This window comes from Brassica oleracea, chromosome C8 (assembly GCF_000695525.1).
Source record: "Brassica oleracea var. oleracea cultivar TO1000 chromosome C8, BOL, whole genome shotgun sequence".
Taxonomy (NCBI): domain Eukaryota; kingdom Viridiplantae; phylum Streptophyta; class Magnoliopsida; order Brassicales; family Brassicaceae; genus Brassica; species Brassica oleracea.
Genome location: NC_027755.1, coordinates 40,922,352 through 40,942,692, shown reverse-complemented (window position 1 = coordinate 40,942,692; position 20,341 = coordinate 40,922,352). Strand labels below are relative to the sequence as shown.

At 41.2% G+C, this 20,341-nt stretch overlaps 7 protein-coding genes across 11 annotated transcripts in view; 3 read left to right on the top strand and 4 right to left on the bottom strand.

Moving 5' to 3' along the window:
• Nucleotides 1-1,243, top strand: part of LOC106309671 (BRCA1-associated RING domain protein 1) — a 3,502-nt gene extending 2,259 nt beyond the window's left edge. Inside the window, exons 10-14 of one of the 3 annotated variants that reach the window (XM_013746755.1) lie at nt 10-51; nt 139-229; nt 348-513; nt 598-716; nt 794-1,243. In XM_013746755.1, the coding sequence (XP_013602209.1) occupies nt 10-51; nt 139-229; nt 348-513; nt 598-716; nt 794-1,153 (778 nt within the window). In that variant the 3' untranslated portion in view covers nt 1,154-1,243. Of the gene's footprint in view, nt 1-3; nt 52-138; nt 230-347; nt 514-597; nt 717-793 lie in introns of all 3 variants that reach the window. The other 2 variants (XM_013746754.1, XM_013746756.1) reach the window with 2 other exon arrangements.
• A 230-nt stretch (nt 1,244-1,473) lies between these two features.
• LOC106309668 lies at nt 1,474-3,557 on the top strand. Of its 2 annotated transcripts, XM_013746749.1 has the most exons (5): nt 1,474-1,695; nt 1,825-1,928; nt 2,006-2,972; nt 3,077-3,150; nt 3,333-3,557. In XM_013746749.1, exons 1-4 carry the CDS (start codon nt 1,612-1,614, stop codon nt 3,146-3,148), a joined length of 1,227 nt encoding a protein of 408 aa, XP_013602203.1. In that variant the 5' UTR covers nt 1,474-1,611; the 3' UTR covers nt 3,149-3,150; nt 3,333-3,557. The 2 variants fall into 2 exon arrangements, with proteins under 2 accessions (XP_013602203.1, XP_013602204.1); XM_013746750.1 differs by lacking the exon at nt 3,333-3,557 and having other exon boundaries at nt 3,077-3,294.
• LOC106309670 (acid phosphatase 1) lies at nt 3,244-4,805 on the bottom strand. Its single transcript, XM_013746753.1, has 3 exons — nt 4,277-4,805; nt 3,967-4,176; nt 3,244-3,506 (listed from the first exon to the last, which is right to left on the bottom strand). The coding sequence occupies exons 1-3, from the start codon at nt 4,708-4,710 to the stop codon at nt 3,329-3,331; spliced, it is 822 nt and encodes a 273-aa protein (XP_013602207.1). The 5' UTR covers nt 4,711-4,805; the 3' UTR covers nt 3,244-3,328.
• Nucleotides 4,806-6,291: 1,486 nt separating this feature from the next.
• Nucleotides 6,292-9,185, bottom strand: LOC106309667 (TATA box-binding protein-associated factor RNA polymerase I subunit B). The gene is made up of 2 exons (XM_013746748.1): nt 8,511-9,185; nt 6,292-8,144 (listed from the first exon to the last, which is right to left on the bottom strand). Exons 1-2 carry the CDS (start codon nt 9,112-9,114, stop codon nt 6,778-6,780), a joined length of 1,971 nt encoding a protein of 656 aa, XP_013602202.1. The 5' UTR covers nt 9,115-9,185; the 3' UTR covers nt 6,292-6,777.
• Nucleotides 9,186-9,406: 221 nt separating this feature from the next.
• Nucleotides 9,407-11,359, top strand: LOC106309669 (tetratricopeptide repeat protein 4 homolog). Of its 2 annotated transcripts, none has more exons than XM_013746751.1 (8): nt 9,407-9,611; nt 9,694-9,906; nt 9,977-10,168; nt 10,238-10,438; nt 10,528-10,608; nt 10,708-10,831; nt 10,905-11,009; nt 11,099-11,359. In XM_013746751.1, exons 1-8 carry the CDS (start codon nt 9,507-9,509, stop codon nt 11,170-11,172), a joined length of 1,095 nt encoding a protein of 364 aa, XP_013602205.1. In that variant the 5' UTR covers nt 9,407-9,506; the 3' UTR covers nt 11,173-11,359. The 2 variants fall into 2 exon arrangements, with proteins under 2 accessions (XP_013602205.1, XP_013602206.1); XM_013746752.1 differs by having other exon boundaries at nt 9,409-9,611; nt 10,911-11,009.
• Nucleotides 11,328-15,466, bottom strand: LOC106309666. Its single transcript, XM_013746746.1, has 14 exons — nt 15,147-15,466; nt 14,801-14,959; nt 14,586-14,702; nt 14,426-14,510; nt 14,092-14,200; nt 13,945-14,012; nt 13,735-13,860; nt 12,759-13,657; nt 12,473-12,673; nt 12,323-12,383; nt 12,072-12,185; nt 11,876-11,989; nt 11,707-11,796; nt 11,328-11,595 (listed from the first exon to the last, which is right to left on the bottom strand). The coding sequence occupies exons 1-14, from the start codon at nt 15,233-15,235 to the stop codon at nt 11,569-11,571; spliced, it is 2,259 nt and encodes a 752-aa protein (XP_013602200.1). The 5' UTR covers nt 15,236-15,466; the 3' UTR covers nt 11,328-11,568.
• Nucleotides 15,467-16,303: 837 nt separating this feature from the next.
• On the bottom strand, nt 16,304-19,379 carry LOC106309665 (protein QUIRKY). The gene has a single exon (XM_013746745.1). It carries the CDS (start codon nt 19,243-19,245, stop codon nt 16,309-16,311), a length of 2,937 nt encoding a protein of 978 aa, XP_013602199.1. The 5' UTR covers nt 19,246-19,379; the 3' UTR covers nt 16,304-16,308.
• Nucleotides 19,380-20,341: the final 962 nt, after the last annotated feature.

The window sequence follows — 20,341 nt, the reverse complement described above, 5'->3', positions numbered from 1 at the left end:
GAAGTCTAGACCTCGTCGTTGTCTACCTAAAGCTGACTCCTTACCTGAAGGGTATGAAACCATTATCAGCATATTATGAATTTTCCTAGATTTGTTACTAGTACAAACTAATAAAATCTCATTACTTTTTTCCCTCAGAAAATCTGCTGAACTTTTTTCGCTGGAAGACAAGCCTGCAATGACAAAAGACCTTGTTCTGTGTGGATCAGCACTCTCTCAAGATGATAAGGTCAGTGCTTCTAAGATACTCTTCTTACCACAACACTCAAACAAGAAGCCTTCTGTTTGTGGGTTTCCACTTTTGTTTCAAAGTTAGTAAAACTGCTGCTTGCATTGTTATTCCTCAGCGTGTGATGGAAAAGCTAGCTGTTAAACTCAATGCTACAATATCAAGATACTGGAACCCAAGTGTTACACATGTGATCGCTTCTACAAACGAGAAAGGAGCTTGCACAAGAACCTTGAAGGTGCTTATGGGTATTCTCAACGGAAAGTGGATTATCAATGCAGACTGTAAGTTAGATTGCTCATTGCTCTTTACTATTACCAATAATAAATCTTTATATTTTCATGGATCAACTGGTATTGTTTCCACAGGGATGAAAGCAAGCCTTGAAGCTTCTCAACCTGTTGATGAAGAACAATATGAGATTCACATCGACACTCAAGGATGTCAAGATGGACCAAAAACTGCAAGACTCAGAGCAGCATCTAATGTAAGTACATCATACCCCTAAAAAAATTAGTGTTTTGTTTGGATATCTCTCACTCGTTTTGTTCTTTTGACAAGCAGAAACCAAAGCTCTTTGACGGCTTGAAATTCTATTTCCATGGAGACTTCTTCAAAGGGTACAAAGAAGACCTTCAAAACCTACTCAAAGTCGCAGGTGGGACGATCTTGAAAACAGAGGACGAGCTCACCGCAGAAAACAGCAACAACGTCAGTGAGAGTGACCAAAGATCATCATCAACGATTGTGGTGTACAACATTGATCCTCCACCAGGATGTGGTTTAGGCGAAGAAGTGACGATCATTTGGCAAAGAGCAAATGAAGCAGAAGCTTTATCAAGCAAAACTGGGTCTAAAGTCGTTGGTCACACGTGGCTATTGGAGTCCATTGCTGGTTATAAGTTACATCCTATGATCAGCTAACTTAGATAAAGAAACAAAAAAAAAATGTTTCAGTTGCTTTACACAATATATTTAAAATTGTTATAACTTATAAGTTACATCCTATTTATTAAAATAATTTGTAACAAAAATAAAGATAATTTCAACGTTATAATCCGAGAGATTTTGATTGGTGGGTCAGCATTGTAACGGTCTGTTACTTTATCAACCCAAATTACATTTTTTTTTTTAAAAAAAGTCAGATATTATAATAATAAATTCACGATTAAAGAATATTAAAACCCTAAAAAATCCCAATTCCAAAGTAGACTAGACGCTTTTTTTTTCCCCGCTCTCCTCAGTCCTAATCAGATCATCGTCCCTACCACGCTCCCCCCCCCCTCCTCAATTTCGATGTGCGACTACAGCGAACCATTTAAACCCGATCAAAGACCTTGAAACACCCCCCAACGAAAGGAAATTCATCTCCATCTCGAGTTATGCGTTGCTTTCTAGGCTGTTTCGGTGGCCGGAAGAATCGCCGGCGTCAGAAACGTAGAGAGTCCGATCAGGGAAGAGCAAACGTGAGTCCCTCGCGTGTTTCCTGAGAAAAAAAAACTTTCTTAATTTTTGCATGAGGTTTTTCTTTGGATTCATCTTTGTGTTTATCCTATTTTAAGCTGCTTGACTCGAATAAACTCTTTTGTTTTTAGAATCTCTCTGTGGAATATGCAAAGCCTGTTCATCTCAGTGATAGAGTCTCTGCAGTTGAGGAGATCATCCCGAAAAGCTCGGTGATTCCAATCACTCAAATTTGGTTAGTGTGATTGATTTTGATTTTTTTTTTTTTGTGGCTAGTTGTTCTTAAAGCTTAACATATGCTGATTTTGTCAGTGACGAGAGTCCAAGTCCTAATAGGAAGAGAGTCACTTTTGACTCCAAAGTCAAAACTCATGACCACATTGTATCACAAGAATCTGCTGACGAACTCTTGCAAGAGGAGAAACAAGAGGTTGTCCCCGAAGTGAATCCAAGCAAGGCTGGTGGTCAGTCTTCTTCTGAGAAGAGTGAGGTTGCCTCGAACCCCTCAGGTTCACATCCTTCAAACTACAGGTACGAGAATTGCAGAGAAAGCGATGATGAAGTGGAGGAGGATGAGTTAAACTGCGGTGAAAGCGACCTGGATGAAGAGTTTTATAGTGATGAAGCGTTTAGTGAGGATAAGCTGCATAATCACACCAAAGAAGATGCAAAGCTGAGAAGGTCTGATGAGAGCGTTGGAGATGGAAACCACTATGCACAAGGAGTGCTTAACCCCGTTGAGAATCTCACTCAGTGGAAATCCGCTAAGTCCAACGGGAAGACAATACAGAAACAGTCTCAAAAGGAGAACTCTAACAACCTCATCTCAGGTCAAGAAGACAAAAAGGATTCCTTTTCTTTCGGCGCAGACTCTCAGACTGATGAAACAGCGCTCCAGACCACAGTTGAATTCAAGAAAGCTGGAAACAAAGAGTTAACTGTTGATGCTAGCCTTTCAACATGGCTGTCAACATCTGAGACGGGCAGCGAATGCAACAGTGTCTCTAACACACCCGAGAAAAACAAGTCTGCAAGCTACGCAAAACGGGTTATAAACAGCCATGACGATAGACCTGTGCTATGTGCATTGACATCGGAGGAGATCAAACAGTTCTCGGCTGCTTCTACGCCAAGGAAGTCACCGAGGAAGAGTCATGATGAAACACCTATTATAGGCACAGTTGGTGGTTACTGGGGTGATCACTCAAAGGCAGTAGATAGCGGCGGCTCTGTATCTTCATTCAAGGGAATACCAAACACCACCAGTAAGTACAGAGAGGTACGCTTAAACCGGTTTCAAAACCAACAGCCACGAGTGTAATAATCAATCAAGAGTCCTTTTTATTTCTTTGAGAATGTCATGTTTTTGTGTGGCAAATGCAGGATAAAAGCGTGAATTGGCATTCAACACCATTTGAGGCAAGGCTGGAGAAAGCTTTGAAGAGAGATAAATAATGGTGCTGCACTCTTTCAACACTTTCACTTGATTGTGTTTGATTTTGATTTTTGGTACTACTGAAAAAAAATATTTGTTAAGACAAAAAACAAGAATCAGAACCAAAATTGTTCTCTCTTATTTATGGATTCTTCTTCTTGTACAATGAAAGCTAAAATCATAGGTTTATTATGTTTTGATTAGGCGACATAGTAGATGGAGTTAGGGAGCTTGAAGGTTCTCTTGGGAAGAGGACAACCTGCAAAGCTGCTCCATTGGTCTGCCATCACTCCCCAAACTCTGTAACCAAGACTTGTTAGCCATGTCCTCTTCTCTGACTTGTATTGTTTGACTTCCTTTTGTTCATCTTCTAGCCCCCTGCATTGTTTTTGGCTTTTAGTACATTGGTTTGTCTAATCTGGTTGGAGCAAACCAGAATAAATAACTAGAGGGGTGTATAATTACGGGTTTAGCTCAACTGGAGTCAACATATTGAAAACTTATTGAAGGTGTTAATGAATGGACAAGGTTTAGCTTTTGGTTCAATTTTGTTTTTATTTGGTTTAGAGACTATCAACCATGTAGAGGTCGGTTTTACAAATCGGTCATATCTTAAATGATTTTATTAAAATTCAATTTAAGCAGCTCGAATCGGTTTTAGTTGTTTTAAATCGGTTAACATTGGTTAAGTTGATTGAATTCGACCTAGTAAATCAGTTAAATCAGTTCCGAATAATCTGTCATTAGTCCTCCAACTAGAGTATATATGAAACTAGTCAATGTTAGATAATGTAAGAACCGAATAGAGTATGTTTTTCAGTCTCCGGTTTAGTTGTACCTGAGGATGAGGTTGGACCAGCCATAGTAACCGGCTTGGATCAGGTTGTCAACGGTGGCAGATCTGAGATATTCTTTCCGAGAAGAGATCAAGAAGATCTTGATGCCTCTTTCTCTGATCTCATGGTACAACTTCACCATGTGTGGCACTGATGGTGCTTTCCTCTTCCTTATCCAATCCTCGAATTTAGTAGAGTTCAATTTCTCTCCTCTGTTTTCAATTCCATAATCATGAACAAAAAATAAAGATCAATCGAACAAGATGTTATCTTAAACCGGTTAAACCAGAGAGCTAATAGTATTAGATTTACCCGAAGAAGCCATTGCTCTTGTGGTAAGGAATGGTAGAGAGAAGCGTGTCATCAATATCAAAGATCCAAGCGTCCATGCCATCGCACTTACTCTTGCTACAACACATGCTCCCGAAATGAAGTATGACCTCATCCACGGTTCTCTCCACGTCATCCTCGTACTGAGAGGACGTCATGTAATTCTGGACGTGAGACACGCACTCCTGAGGCACCACGTCGAAGTTTCTGATGTTGTGTACTTCCACGTTGAACCTCCAGCTTTCGCAGTACCGTTTTAGGTTGGTCGAGAGCCCTGAAGAAACGATGGCGTTTTGGCTTGAGGACGACGATGAACCGAGTGCTTTGAGTTGGTTCAAGATGTTCCAGTCACGAGCTGAGACGACTCCGACCAAGAGTGAGGCTAGTGCTAGAGAAAGAAAGATGGATCTATCCATGTTTGAGAAGAAGTGCGTTGGATCTTTGAGAAAATCTGATCACAAGTGTGTATGTAAAGAGGGTTTTATAGGTAGAGAAGAGTCAGGGTAAGCCATAAAGAATTCAGAAAAAGAACACAAATCTGAATCCAAGTTTTTTTGGCGTTTCATTAATTTTTAAATATTATATTGTAATTTCATATCCAGATTTGTTTTATATATATTGATCTTGGTTTACTATACTGGTGCACGATATGAATTGTTCTTTTTTCACTTAAATATTAGGGGAACACAATTATGAAAGTTTAGCTTAATATGCGGGAGAAACAAAAAGAATGTGGATAACTAAACTAAATTGATAAGTATGATTGCATGAGCAATTGATCTCCTCGATTAATTGATCTAGCAATTTTTTTTTTTTTTCTTAGCAAAAAAAATTGATCTCCTCGATTAGTGGCGTTAAAATTGTGAAAAAGCATTACACGACGTGGCTAATTTGTCAAGAGATTTTGACTATATTGGCACGGATGGTACCATTGCATTATTGGGAATTATACATTTATACTTTTGAAAAAAGGATTTGCAGTGAATGAATTGTTACATAGTCCTAACGAAACCATAATCACGCCAACCCTATGCTCCAACGTAAATGCATGGTAACATGAGTTCATGGCTATATTAACTAGGATACAAACGATATCACAGGAGAAATTTAACGATCAAGTCTCCATTCAAAGCAATTACATAATAAATTGTTTAAGTGAAATGGAAAGGACAGGAGAAATGTAGATCTAGAGGTATGTGGTCAGGTTATGGTGACAAATTGATTGAAGAGTGGGAATACAAGCACATGGAATTTAATTTTAAAAAATAAATACCTGTGAAAAACCAACTTAATATGCGATTTGCTAGTATATATGAGGACAACGTTTAAATGATATTATATACACAAACATATCTAATACACATTGAGGAAGTGGCTAAGCATGACCTTCAAGAACAACTCATACTTGTTCCCACTTGCCATTTTGTTAACATATAATACTTAACTCAAAATATATTTTAATAGCAAATTGATTTAGATATCGGAATTTAATGATTTAGTGTATATATATATATATATATATATATATATATATATATATATATCAACTTTAGAGTATAAGCTATTTTCCTAGACAAACAATTATTAAAAAGGAAGAATTGGTCAAATAAAGAAGTTAATAAACCACACTCCACACCGATCCACTCTTTAAATCATGATGATGCGATTTGTTAATAGTTTGTTAACCATTTCAGTGGTTTAATCACATGTTAATTAGTTACAGTTGCAAACATAATAAATTAATTTTACTGAGTGGTTCAACGGCAATCTGAGCTGCCATCAGCTGTTCACATGAACAAACCATGTGAACAATTGACAAAAATATAATCTTCATTTTTCAACAAATTGATAGTAGCTCGTAACTAATACTTGTTTAGTAGAGTAAATGAATGGTTTAGCAAAAACAAACAACGTGGTTAAATAGGTATTTTTGAATTTGTTGTACTGGTTACACAAGAAAATTAAACGAAGGGTATACATTTGCTTATGGTTCACTATACGATAGAAACACATGTAGTTTCATTTATAAAATCTGAAAAATGAAATACAGTTAGTACTTAGAAAAGAAAAACAACAATCAATCAATCAGCTTCACTCACAACTCAAATGTAGCTCACTTCTGGTTTACGTTTCGTCTTTACCTAATAAATCGACCATTGACACTAACACAACGTCTTGAAACATTTCAAACATTGGCTCACTGATTCTTCAAGGTCACTCATATTGGACTCCTAACTCGCTGCATCATATTCTTAGAGTTGACTCAAATCAACTGTCCCTCCACAAAGGTAGCCACACCCAAACTCTATAGCTCAACGTTTGATCCACATGGCTAAACACAAGTCTCTTAGGGTTTGCAATCACTTTGACCCCATCAGGAGCCTAAACATTCGCTAAGTACACCGAACTAGGGCTCCCAACGTTAGTCACACGCCTCGTGTTCATTTACAACGCCAGTCACAAAAAACAGTTGAACGATGATACTAAGACAAAACCATATCGTCATCATGATCCTCTGAATCAACGTTACCATAGTCACAGTGCTTACATTTCATAGATGTTGGAGTTAGGTGCAAAACATGATCAATCCTTTTCTCAATCCAAGCTAATCTCCTCTCAAAGCTCAACACACCCCTATGCATATTCCTAGCGTCAATCTCAGCGACCCGAGCGCAAACACGCAAAAGAATGTAGTAATCAGCGTGGACAGCGTATACCAACGCTCCATCATCTTTCTTCCTCACGTATTGAATGTACCCTTGTCTCTTTACCTTCACTCGTGGCGGTATGTAGACGAAATAGTTCTCTCCCATGTCTGCTATTAGTCTGCTTATCGCTCTCTCCTTTGATCCACTATCTTCTTGATTATCATCATCTGGTGTCGATGGAGAACATTCCATTGATGGCTCACAAGGAGTGTCTCTTCCCTTCTTGGATGGAGTTTCAGATTCCTCTTCTTCCTTCTTGTAAAAATTCCACAGGTTACCAACGGTTCTGTACGTGTCATCAGCTGAAGCTGCTTCTAATCCAGCGAAGATCTCGTTCTTCCCGTGCGTTAAATATGAACAAAGATCATTTTCAAAATCAGCGGTGGTTTCAGCAGCGAGCTCGTGATATTTCGTTTCAAGTGTCTTCATAAGCTCTTTAGTGTCAAACTCAGTTGCTTTCTTCTTCCCTTGTATTAACTCTCCATCATCATCATCACCAGACTCCTCAGAAGCAGCACCATCAACCAAACTCTTCTCCCACATACCGAAACCATTAATGTTATAAAGCATCCGTATCGCCACAATAAGAATAGACATGACAAAGACACGAGTGGGAAGCCTGTGCTGGCTTTTGGACAAGTAAATCTCCGAAGGCATTGCCCAGAGACGCACAAGATCGATAACCTTATCCACGGGAACAGACAAACGCTTCAGATAGTTCAAAGCAATGCCGTGGAAATTCACAGGAGGCAAAACCAAACCGATAACATCAGCAATGGAGGCGGCTTGCGCTTCCAACTTGTGAGCAGAAACAATCTCATCGGGGCTAAACATGACTCCAGCTCCCACGGGACAAGCAGCTGATCTCTCTCCCATCAGTTCTTGAATTTTGAGGAAACATGATTGGTAAGGAAGCTTTCCTTCTCGCGCCCATCTCACTATATCAGTGGGCAGAACCGGTGCTCCCGCTTTGTGACAAGCGAGGAAAGATATAGCTAGAGAGCTCGACAGTGGTAGAGAGCTCCTGAGCTGACTTAGCCATATCGCTACTGCTCTTTTACCATCAAAGCTACGGTGTTCTGAACTATCTTTGTCTCGGTTACTACGCCGCTTCTTAACCTCTTTTACTTCTCCATTTGTCTCTAACAAATTGAAATTAAAGAACAAAACATCAAGAAATGAAATAAATAACAGTAATGGTCCAACAAGTAAACGGTTGAGAACGACAATCACTGCTTAGAGTCCGAATGTTACAAACCGCATCACAGCTAATAGTAACAAAAATCTCTAAAAATGTTGTTTGTGTTACTATTAAGACTGCAATTGTTCAGCAGTTGTCCGGAATAGTAACAAAAATATCTACAGATACTATGTTTGTATTAATATTAAGACCGCACAGCAATTGTTCCGCAGTTGTATTGCAATCGGATCTATATTCCTGTTCTCGGGTTAAATTATATAATATATATATATATATATTTTTTTTTTTAAAAGAAGGATTCTGCAACCTTGAGACTGAAGCTCGGAATCACGAATAGCATTATCAGCCCAATCTTGATCAAAGGCACCAGAGAGAGCCAAGAAACGCAAGCAGATGGGTCCCACAAGCCCTATAATCAACGGCGCCACGTTGAACTTCTCAACCAACGCGTCGCACTGATAAGTTATCATCATGATAAGACCGTTAGCGTATCTCTCTCTCGTCTGCTGGTAACAATCCTCGTAGCTCAAAGCCTTCACAGCTTCTTCTCCTCCTCCTCCTCCGAAATCCTCCGGATCCGTTGGCACTCCTACGTCGTTTCCGCCGCCGCCGCCGCCGTTGGGCTGAGTGATCTTGCTTGCGGATTTGAGCTGAGAGCGAAACTGGGAGTAGCGATTCGTTTCCTCGAGATGCTGCGAAGGAGTAGCTGTTGGTTGCGTTGTTACACGGCGAGTGTTGAGCTGCGAATACGTTGCTCCGCCGCGACCGTCTCCGACGAAGTCCTCGTCGTCGACGGCGGTTGCGATTATATCGTCGGCTCGGACGCCGCACTGGAGGCAGTAGAAGAAGCCGTCTTCTTCTTCGAATTCGTCGTTGTCGCAGCCGTTGCAGATCATCTTATTAGTCTCCATGATTGATTCAAGGAATTAGAGAGAGAGAGAGAGAATGGGATAAACCCTAAATCAGGTTTATGAGAAGTAAGACGAAGAGGATGAAGAACGGAATTTTCCCATCGGGTCCTGACTCAGTACGACGTCGTAACACCTATTTTATTGGGCTCTAAATGATGCATTAAAGCCCAATAAAGAAATTGCCTTAGATATGTTATTACGAAAGCCCATGAAAGCTATTAAAATTGAACCGGAACACTAGGATATAACCGGTTTTCGGTTAGAGATTGTATTTAACCGGTCCAAAGAGCTCGAAGCTTCTTCTTCTTCTTCTACTTCTGCTGTTCCCGTCTTCATCTTAGGTTAATCGAATCTTAAGTAGTATCAAGCTCAATCTTTTCTGCTTCGAATCAATGGCGTTATGGATGGAAGCTGGTTCGGAACCGATGACAGAGAACGAAAAGGCAGACCTCATAGCTATCACTGCTCTCAAAGAATCCGCCGCCATCGAATTCAAAGTAAAAAAGTCCACTCCTTTTCCTTCTCCTCTTGAACCATTCTAATCACTCTGATGCTTAAAACGTCTTTGTTCGAACACAGGAGCAAGGAAACGAATGCGTGAGGAAAGGGAAGAAGCATTACTCCGAAGCAATAGAGAACTACACGAAGGCCATTAACCAGGGAGTTCTAAGTGACTCAGAGACTTCAATCTTGTTCTCGAATCGAGCTCATGTTAATCTTCTCTTGGGAAACTATCGTCGTGCTCTTACTGATGCTGAGGAAGCTATCAAGCTTTGTCCTGATAACGTCAAGGTACAAAAAAAGGCACTTCCTTTATCTCTCTACTTGATCGTTTTTGTGATTGGTTTCATTGCTTTGATAGGCTGTCTATCGAGCTGCGAAGGCGTCATTGTCGTTGGACTTGCTGAGTGAAGCAAAGTCTTATTGCGAGAAGGGAATCGAGAAGTATCCGAGTAATGAAGATATGAAGAAGCTTCTAAAGGTGGTTACTTTGAAGAAGCAAGAGAAAGAACAACACGAGGCTGAAGTGTCGAGGGCTGTAGTGGAAGCCAAGGTAAAGAAGCTATTGAAAGCTTAAGTAGTTAACTTTTTATTCAGTGTCTCATTGGGTTTTTGGCTGTAGGCTTGTCTCTCTGCTTTTGAAAACAGAGGAGTTAAGATTGGGAAAGCAATGTACCGGGAACTCACGGGTCTGAAGAAGCCAGCGTTGGATCAGAACAACATCTTACATTGGCCTGTACTGCTTCTTTACGCAGAGGCGATGACAAGTGACTTTGTTGAGGACTTCTGTGAAACGGACATGTTTGCAACTCATCTTGATATGATATCCTTCTTTCAAAAACTCATTTCGATAATTTCCATTGATTTAGCTTTGTTCAGTTCAGTTTCTTGTCCCTCCTTAGCGCTCCAAACATGTTTTCAGAGGATAGCCCACCTCTGCCATGGGATAAAAACCACGAGTACACGCGTGAAGCAATCGAGCTTTACTACGAGGTAACCAACTCCTCTTCCTATAGACTAAACTGTGTTATGATGCATTTGGTGTTAACACGTTGAACATTCTTCTCACTTTGCTTTTTTTTCTTTCTCTAGGCGAGTTCGGGAACTCCACTGCCTAGGAGTAGAGTTCTCCAGTATCTTCTAGAAGGTACTAAAGGTTCTCAAGCCGAAACCACTGGAGATGAGGACACAAGCTTAACTAAAACACCTTACAACGGTAAGAATCTTAAAACTCATGATGATATATTGTCAATCTGTCTAAATGCTCACACATTTTTCGTGAATTGGGGCAAAAGTTAAAGGAAGGGGTTCGTCTGGTATGGTTAAAGTGAACGAGCGGAGAACATTGCATGACGTGTTGAAGGAACCAAACTTGGTCATCCCTGAGATCCCAGGTTTGTTTCTGTTATCATATTGGATTCTATTTTCTCAGCTTTGTTCGTGTGAGCGTATCTTTCATCTCTTGTTTCTGTTGGTTTATTAGTCTTCTACATTGTCTCGAAGAGGTCCAAGTTCTATAAGGACTTTGCCGCCGGTAAATGGAGTCCCCCAAGTTGAAAGGTGAGTTATAAGAGGACCATTAGGTGTTGGCGGCTTTGAAAGGAAACTTCCAACTTGTGTGCTTGTAACAGTATTGAACATTTTGTGGCAGCATTTTGATTTTTGTAACACTTAATACACATTTAGAAAACGGTATTTTTGGAGTAAGGGGAGATAATCAAACAAGTAAAGATAAACTTATAAAGGAAGAACGTGGTTACAAACTTAGTTACAAAGCTACAACAACAATCTTTTTTGAACATTTTTCTGCAGTCTTTTCAAATAACTGACTAAGAAACCTGCTTCAAACTTAGGTAGCAAACTGAGAACGTTGCGACCTTCCATCGTATAAAAAAGATAACATCCGACTATGAGTATGTATATATAACGGCTGAGATCTGAATTCTTCTCTGTCTAGCATTCTAATGCATAAGTCTGCACCTGTTGTTCATAATGGACATTGAAATAATAATCATATATTAGTTCAAAAGATTACTTTCCCTTCAAACTCTTTTTAACTTTGATTATTTCAACCTTCTCAGTAACTCTTACCTCGGTAAGGTTCTTCTCAGGTGAGCTGTTGGGTGCGATGAGGTTAGACGCAACAGCTGTGTTGTACCGGAAGATCCTAAGCTTCCCCTCCTGGGAAAGTATATAGCAAGCTTTAGTAGATGTATAATTGAGGGCCTGAGAAGAGTTATACATTAATTGGATCACTTACCTTTGTTCCATAAACAAGACCTCCTCCAGGTGAAGGATGAAAGCAAGCAACATTAACTTCATCCTCTGAGCTAGGTAGTATTCTCACCAGTTCCATGTCTGAAACTCTGTAAATCTAATGAAAGCGAAAAGGTGCAAATCAGTATAGCAACTACTTGACCTAGAGATCCAAAACTACAGAAGCATAAAACGTTTACCTCCAACACAGTGAAAAAATGTGATGTTGTTTCTCCATCACTCACAATGCTCTTCAAAAGAGAACCATGACGCCGACCGTATGCGAGCAATATGTGCTCGGAGTTTGGTGAGAACTGCACGGAAACTTTTAATTATAAAGTATTTCATGATCACAATCATACTAATCAGTGAGCAACTTTACCCTATTGATTAGTGATGAGAATCTCATGGACCTATACAATTATATAAGTGTTCCTTAAAGTTGGCTTACCTGGATAGAGGTCAAGCAATGTGCAGCCCTAATTGCCCTTGACACAAGTACTGAACCAAATCTGTAGACACACACACACACACGAGACACTCTCTCCATCAGTGGTCTGTCATATGCCATTGAGAAATGTAAGATGAGAGACACACTTACGTTTCCTTTTCGAGAGAATACACACGAAGTTCATACATGACTTGATGTGCTGTGACAGGATGTCGAGTAGGGGAAGTTGCAAGCCCCGAATCTTGCTGGACCAGAGTCTGCAAACCAGGATCTGTCTCACCATGAGGAATAACACACGCAACACAGGCTGCTAGATATCTCCCACATGGCGAGAAATGAGCTCCCATTTCACTGCAAAGATAAACAAACACAAATGTATCTCCATCAACAAAATTGAAATATTATTTAGCATCACGATATTAAGGGGAATATTTACCTGCAAAGAACAGCGTGATGTATTGTCAGTCGGCATTTGTCGGACTTGAGTATTGCACACGGGTCTTTGATGTCATGTGACCACACTCTCAGTTTGACAGTACAAGGCAGCTCTGCAGCAGCAATGGAAGAAGCCAGTTCAGAGGGGATTCTGTTTACCACAGGTTGGGCATCAGTTCCTTGGTGGTGTTGAGTAGCTAAACCAGATCCTGCAAACCGGGACTGTGAAACTCGGTCCCGGGAGTCTCCTCTTGCAGAAGCCCCATATAAGTTAACGCCACCAGGAATTTCTAATGACGCTACTGCAGCCTCTAGACTAGCTGTGGATGAACCTATATGCGGAGCTGAACTGGCCTGACCACTACTACCAGTAGAAAGGACCCCTGAGTTAGCACCAGCCTGGCTCTGAGCCATCAACCACCCTTGTAGAAAAGGTACCTCCCATGAAACTCTGTCTCTGAGGTGAACTAATTGCTCTGATTGACTTAAGACTTGACTGGGAATTCTATTTCTTCCAATAGGTTGAGCTTCATCTATATCCATGGCATCAACTGCAGTGGCCGAAGTTCTACCTCCAGCTTGGGCAGCAAGATCACCGGACATAGACAAGGGAAGAGTAGGAGGAGACATTGTTCTGCTGGAACTTTGAATACTCTGAAACCTTGATTGTTGTGCATTCCTTTGACCAGTAGTACCAGTTGGCTGTTGGCTTCTTGGATCATCAGCAGAATATGAAGGCAAAACCAGGTAAGGTAATGGCACAAGTGGCAGTTCAGCTGCCACGCTAGTACGACCGCCACTCTGCGTGTTGGTGAAGAAAATAGCAGGTGGCGGATACCGCAGATAGCCTGGAGATGTTGCTCTGGACATTGCGGAGTCTGATGAATCAATGTCAGTCACCTGCCAATTGCAGTTGATAAGAGTAAGCACACAAAGTAACCGAACTTATAACCCAATCCTCAATATATATAGCTCACCTCTGCTGTCAAGAGAAGAGGGACCCCATGTGGATGAAAGTGTACAGCTCTCAGAGAACGCCTTGTCTTCAATACAATCGCTGGCGATGAGTCCTCCCCTCTCTTATTGTAATCCCATATGTGCAACTACAAAAGAAACGCATTTAAATCAAATCTTATTCTGAAAGGATAAGCCGCGCTTCATGAGATATTTGAAAGGTAATAAGATACCTTATGACCAGATGCAACAGCAAGTAAATCACCTCCAGCGTGGAAAGCTATAGAAGCAATAGGTTTATCTGTTTTGTGCAAAGAAGAAGAGGACGAAAGTTAATTATATGTGAGAAAAAAAAGTAGGAAAAATAACAAAATACTTACAGAAATCATGAGATCTAATACACTCCGAAGTTTTTGCATTCCATAAGCGCACCTCATGATCTAAACTTCCACTAGCAACTATCTCTGAGTGGCGCGGGTGGAATCTAACCTGCAGAGAACTCAACGACATTAATAAAAGCAGTGAGCTAAGCTTTGTCTAATGCTACACCTTAACAAAAATATAACAAAGTTGACACCTATCATCCATCCTAACATAACCAATGAAGCAGTGACAATATAGCCACTATGTAGTAGCTGTTCTAGAGATAGTTATGGTCAAGCTAAGCGTTACTCAATGACGTAAAGAGAGAAAGGAAAGCATTCTCTAACTCACCACCCAGGGTGTCCTCCGATGGCCGCTCAGAACTTTCAAGCATTTCCCTGTCTCACAATCAATAATCTTTACAGTGTGGTCACCACTACAAAGATTAAAAAAAAAAAACAATTAAATCTCTTTAGTAATAGTACAACAAATACTACTCATAAATACTTACTGTGTAGAAGCAAGAGTTCTTCCATCAGAACTAAAAGCTGCTGCAATAGTCGACCTTGGAGGAGGCACAAGAGGACAGTACTCAGCAGATAAATGATGCAATGACTCTGCCTCAACCCTACATACAAGGAAAGGGAGTAACAATCACATAAACTAATTAATCTTCACAGAAGATACATTAATCTCGTAACAAAGGAAACATTGAAAGCAAGGTACCATGAAATAAGATTATGTCCCAGCTCGCTCACTGGTTGGCTACTAGTTCCGCAAGACGAATCAGCACCGCATCGGTTAACTCCCAGTCGTTTCCTTGGCACAAACTTCGTTTTAGGTGAAATCTCTCTTTGGACCAGTAACTTGAAGACGCTCCTACACCTGAACAAACACACACTCAAACCAGATCAGAAGCTGGAACGAATCAATATTCATCTATAGCCTCCAAAGTTGTCTTTTTTAAAACATAACTCGGATCCGAACATACAACAATCTCCTAAACGAGCCTTCTAAATTTTTTTCTATAATTGGGAAGCAGAAAAGCATAAGAAAATGAGAAAGTTATGACCTTTGGCGATGGGGATTAGCCAGTGGTGATGGTGATGGTATCGGAGACCGAGGAGAAGGTTGATCGTGTGACCACATAGGTTCCGTCATCTCTAAAGCCCGAAAATTCAGAGCGAATCCATATCGATGCGAGGACGAAACTCTAAATCGGCGATCTCCTTGGGAAGAGTAGGAGGCTCAATTCGCCGATCTAATCTGCTGAATATCCTCTCCGGCGGCGGCTCCGACGGGTCGTGATGGGTTTGATTATTGATGGAAGAAACCTACAAGGAGGAGAAACACGATGCCAATGCGGTCTGGTCTGCTCGACATTAAAAGATCTGTTCTTGATTATCTAAAACACAGTCTCTCTAATTTTAACTAATACCCTTGTATTTTAAAAATGTTTTGAAATTATGCCTTAATATTTGTTTACGTATTGACAACACATTTTGCAATTCTGCAATTCTGGTTATTTTACCAATATACAAATTTGAATACATTTCATTCATTTTTTTAGCTTTTACCTCAAGCTACTTTTGCATGATTATTTAGAGAAATGAAGATTAGTTCATATTTTAATTTTTTTAATCTCAAAACTAGTTTTTTCTGTTTTTGCATGATTAGGAAAATTGAAGATTAGTTCATATTTTCAAAAATTATAACATGTACATTAATACATTAGCAAAAGAGGTTAAAACTAGAACCAGTAATGTTTTGTTTCTCCATGTAAAATAGACACAATTTAATAAAATTATTTATCAAAATAAGCTTAAAATCAAGAAATTTTTTAGTTTAGAAATATAAGTAGTTGTTTGACAAAAAAAAATATATATATAAGTAGTTAACAAAAATAAATATTTCAACCATCACAAAAATTTATCACTTCGCTGACCAATGACCATAAAATGTTAGCAAGTGCTTAATATATGACAAATCAAGAGGGGGTATTGGTTGAGTTATGTCTATTCTTTTGTCACACAGAGCAAGGAAAGTCATTCATGAGGACCAAAAGGAAAAACTACAAAGCAGTTAGCAAACTTTTGAAATGAAACAACAAAGCATCCTCCTAATCATTAACACAACTTGTTGGTACAGTCCCTACACCGGTTAACTTAACCAAAACAAATCCATTGAAGTCACTTCTAGTAATAATCTTGACATGTTTATAAGAACACAGAGATCTAAAGCAAGCTATCGGCTCTTGAAGGCAACCGCCTAAAGAAGCTAAGCCCACGCGACGGCAGCCTCCTCCTGAACCGAGGCGGTCTCAGATAATACAAACCAGCAACAGCCACGGTTAACTTAACCGGCACGACGTAAAACCCAACCGCAGAGACCAAACAGAACACAAGGAATATAAACGTCGCACGAGGATCACGCCAGCTCAGCAAAGCTTGAGCTCTCTCTCCCTGACTCGCCATGTCACCAACCACCGTCTGAATCCTCCCGGCGATGCTCCTGACGCGATCGTACCTCATTCTCACAACTTCAAACCCTCTGCTCGTCGGAAACGTGTCGAACTCTTCGTCGAGCTCGTCGGGAAACACGGTCTCCGCGTGGGAGATACGCGCGTCCATGTGCGGCGGATGCCTAGGCCGCTTCCTGAAACGCCAAACGCCAACAGTAGCCGCGTAGAGAAACAGAGACGGTAATATAAGCTCCGGAAACAAAACCATAAACAAGAACACCGCAACGAAAACCGTAGAGCAAACCGGTTTGGTCCAACTCCTCATAGCCTCGACCAATCTCGCAACCCACACCAAACTCGAGACCACGTTAACCAGACGGAAAAAATTAGCTTTGCTCCTTCTCATACTCCAAACGTGAAAATCGTGATCAAGCATGTACTCAACGACCTCACGTCCCAAAGGCGGTTCCGCTCTACTCAGCCTCGCAGCGACCGCGTTTAGCGTCTGGTAACGCAAACGCTCAATCAAATGAACTCCCAACGGCTGAGTATAATGCATCTTCGGAAGCAGCGGCAACGTATACATCTGAAACATATTGACAGCGTTACCGCGCGATAACCTAACCGCTAAATGAAGCTCACCGGTTTTCTTAACCCCCGTTGCGTGCAACACAAGCAACGGATAAGAATGAGTGTAAACACGTTCCGTCTCCAGTGTAGACAACCTGATCCTCACTTTCCCGATCCGCGCATCGCGCGTGTTGCTGTTACTCTTGTCGACTCGCGCGTTATCGAACACGCCGATGGTTACAACAGTGCACGGGTCGTTGACTTCCCATGTATACTGCTCGTTCCACTTCGGACAAAGACTGTCCACAACGGTTCTTGTTCTCACCCATTTAGGACCGTACTTAGCCACGCAGTACGAGTCAGCGGTGCCACTGCCTTTCCCGTCTCTAACCTTCATCGGCATCAGACCCGTCGCGCCGAGAATCCCGATCTCCAAAAGCCCGACATGCGGTTTCCAAAGCTCCTTCGCCGTCGGTCTAACGTCGCTGGTGTACATCGTGGCTTCATCCAAAACATGGTAGCCACCGTCTAGCGACAGCCTCAGATGAATCCTAGAACCAAACTGACTATTGTTGTTACCGTTATTGTCTAAGGTGAACCATCTCGAACCAACCGGTTTATCTCCGGTTCTTCTCTCAACAGCCGAAACCGGAATCTGAACCCTCCCGACATCATTACCACCGACACGATCCTCCACTATAACAGTAATGTAATCCTCGAACGGCTCCGCGACCACGAACATCAAGTCCTCATTCCAATACGGATTCGTAAAGCTACGTGTCGGGTTCGCGGCCGAGACCGTGGTCCGCAAGATTTGGCTCCCGACGTGTAACTTCGCCGAGAGCTCGGGGAACCTCGTGAGTCCCGATCCTTTGTTTATAACTGCAACGTCTTGAGCCTCGATGACCGAAACCCTAAGGTACCATAGCTTGGGAGACAAGTAAACTTTAGATTTGATCGAAGAGAGCTCCTCTATGTGAACGTTACCAGCTTTTGAATGCCACGCTTCGGAAAAAGCTTCATCCGCTTGAGTCCCGAACCACACTGAAACCATAAGCTCTCCGACGCCGTTTCGACTCTCTATTTTGTACCATTGCGGAGCTAACGGACTATCCGGAGGTACCCGAGTGGGTATTTCACTTAAATCGAACCAGACCCGACCGGTGTATTCGTCCCGGTTAACTTCTCTGAGGAAGATCTCGACTACGGATGATTGAATGGTTTCTTTAGAGAATGCGAAGACTTGATTCCACTCGAGGCTAGTCGAACTCACCTTTTTAGTAACTCCCTTGTAATTACCCAACTTTATTTCAGACACGACTTCTCCGGATACGGACAAATCTTTCGCTTTTATTACTCGTACGTAAAGGTACTGCATTTGCTCGACTAGATCGAATGTCGAGCTTGTCTTGTCCTTGTGGCTGCTCAAACCGCTAGTAACTCCTCCAAGACGAGGCTTTGTCTCCTTGAGAAAAAACTCACTCGACCCGTTTGTGTAAAGGACGGGTCCGGGTCTTGGACCGGGTAGAGCGGTTATCACGAGAGGTTTTATCTCTCCTTGGTTTGGATAAAATGGTAGCATTCTTTGTTGATTATGTTGCTGGTGATTGAGAAGAGCTATTTGTTGATGCTGAGTACCAATTGAAGAGCTCACTTTCTTGCTTTTCTTCGAACCACCCGACCCGTTAACCCGAATTATATTTTCATTGCTATCAGTTGTTGTGGTGACGTAGTGTTTTATGCTGATCTCTCCTCGCACGTGCGAGAAAAGGCTTCTCTTTTCGAGCGTGTACAGCTGAACAGCTGATTCTCCTTCTCTTCCAACGCTAGACCCCGAGACTCTGACTTTACCCAAAAAGTTTCTGCTGTTCGAAGAACGCTTCTCGTTGAAAACGCTGATCTCAAGCGTTTTGTAACGGAGCTCGTTGGCGTCGATGACGTGGAAGACGAGCTTCTCGTTCCATATCGGGTTTAGGTCTTTGCGTTTGACGTGAGTTCGTAGACATTGGTCCTCGAACTCGACTTCCACGAAAGGTGACGAAGAACCTTCGCCGTCTTTTGGCATGAGGTTGTGGGCCCCTATTATCTCCACCACGAGCTTCTCGTCGCCGGTGCCGGTTTTGGCGTCCGGGGCCGTCATGGCTGACCGTTTTAGCAGATGTAGAGAGAAGAAAAGAACAGAGAATTAACAAAGAAGAGATGGAGATTAAGATCTTGAGAGTGAAGGAGAGATTGAAAGCACAAGGCAAGTGAAAGGACAGTTGAGTAGAGAGAGGGAAGTGTGTCTGAAGATGCATAAAGAGAGAGCGTGCGTGCTATGGAAGATAATCTGGATTTTGTGTTTTTACCAGGAATATTAAACTCATTTTTAATATTTTCAGATATATTTCAGTTAAATAAATTTTCTGTCAAGGTATTGAATGTTTTCAATAAATATTTGTGAATAAAATAATAAATTGAATATACCAAAGACAGCTTTTTGTATAGAGTAATTGAACAAAGAACAGAAGGAAGGGAACTTAAGGGAAAGGGACAGAACAGCCTCGAGTTTAACGCTCGGTGGTCGCGCGTGGGTTAACGACGCCTCTCACCAATGACATTTCTCTGCTTCTTCTGCCTCTCTTACCGTTTGCTTTTTGCTTTCCTCCTGATCTACTGGGACCCCGCTTTCGCTTTCCTTCTTTTTTTACTTTTACTCTTTTTCGGTAAGTCGTGAGACATTTAAAAATGTGGGTAGTTTTACGCGCCGATGTTAGCGAGTGTGAAATGATGGAAAGAGGAGGCTCGGTTAGTCCTCGTGGCAGGTCAAACCTTAAAGGTCTATGGAACAGCAATTTTGTCTCAAATGAGTATTTTGTCAGAGATTAATATCTTATTCATTTGTTCTTATGTTTCAACATTCTTCATGATTTTCTTGTTGAAACAAGCGCAATGCCTAGCATATTCATCTTCAGGACTAAGTGAGAGTTTTCAAGTATTAATTGTAAATATTAATCATCATCGCATCAGCATTTTTATATTTTCAATGTTATAATTCATCTACGTTTGAAATGGTACCTTGAGAAACTAACGATGAAATCGAGAAGCATGAGGATTTTTATCATAAGATATTATCCATTTGATTAACACGAGAAAAGTTATTAAGGACTTGGTTTGCAGGTTTGTCATTGTGTTACGCAACGTTCTTCTTGTTTTTTAGAGTTCCCATATAATAATTATCAGCATTCGTTAAAACA

Bases quoted from the DNA above. Each gene is read 5' to 3' on its own strand.
- LOC106309666 (XM_013746746.1), bottom strand. From the start codon at position 15,235: ATGACGGAACCTATGTGGTCACACGATCAACCTTCTCCTCGGTCTCCG. The intron at 12,186-12,322 runs GTAAGCCAACTT...GTTTCCGTGCAG, and splicing joins ATTGCTTGACCTCTATCCAG to TTCTCACCAAACTCCGAGCA. The intron at 11,596-11,706 runs GTAAGAGTTACT...TATGAACAACAG, and splicing joins CTGAGAAGAACCTTACCGAG to GTGCAGACTTATGCATTAGA.
- LOC106309668 (XM_013746749.1), top strand. From the start codon at position 1,612: ATGCGTTGCTTTCTAGGCTGTTTCGGTGGCCGGAAGAATCGCCGGCGT. The intron at 1,696-1,824 runs GTGAGTCCCTCG...TTTTGTTTTTAG, and splicing joins CCGATCAGGGAAGAGCAAAC to AATCTCTCTGTGGAATATGC. The intron at 1,929-2,005 runs GTTAGTGTGATT...TGATTTTGTCAG, and splicing joins ATTCCAATCACTCAAATTTG to TGACGAGAGTCCAAGTCCTA.
- LOC106309665 (XM_013746745.1), bottom strand. From the start codon at position 19,245: ATGACGGCCCCGGACGCCAAAACCGGCACCGGCGACGAGAAGCTCGTG.
- LOC106309667 (XM_013746748.1), bottom strand. From the start codon at position 9,114: ATGGAGACTAATAAGATGATCTGCAACGGCTGCGACAACGACGAATTC. The intron at 8,145-8,510 runs GTTGCAGAATCC...TCAATTTGTTAG, and splicing joins TTCCGAGCTTCAGTCTCAAG to AGACAAATGGAGAAGTAAAA.
- LOC106309670 (XM_013746753.1), bottom strand. From the start codon at position 4,710: ATGGATAGATCCATCTTTCTTTCTCTAGCACTAGCCTCACTCTTGGTC. The intron at 4,177-4,276 runs GTAAATCTAATA...AATTGAAAACAG, and splicing joins AAGAGCAATGGCTTCTTCGG to AGGAGAGAAATTGAACTCTA. The intron at 3,507-3,966 runs GTACAACTAAAC...AAAACAATGCAG, and splicing joins TGGTCCAACCTCATCCTCAG to GGGGCTAGAAGATGAACAAA.
- LOC106309669 (XM_013746751.1), top strand. From the start codon at position 9,507: ATGGCGTTATGGATGGAAGCTGGTTCGGAACCGATGACAGAGAACGAA. The intron at 9,612-9,693 runs GTAAAAAAGTCC...GTTCGAACACAG, and splicing joins CCGCCGCCATCGAATTCAAA to GAGCAAGGAAACGAATGCGT. The intron at 10,609-10,707 runs GTAACCAACTCC...TTCTTTCTCTAG, and splicing joins CAATCGAGCTTTACTACGAG to GCGAGTTCGGGAACTCCACT.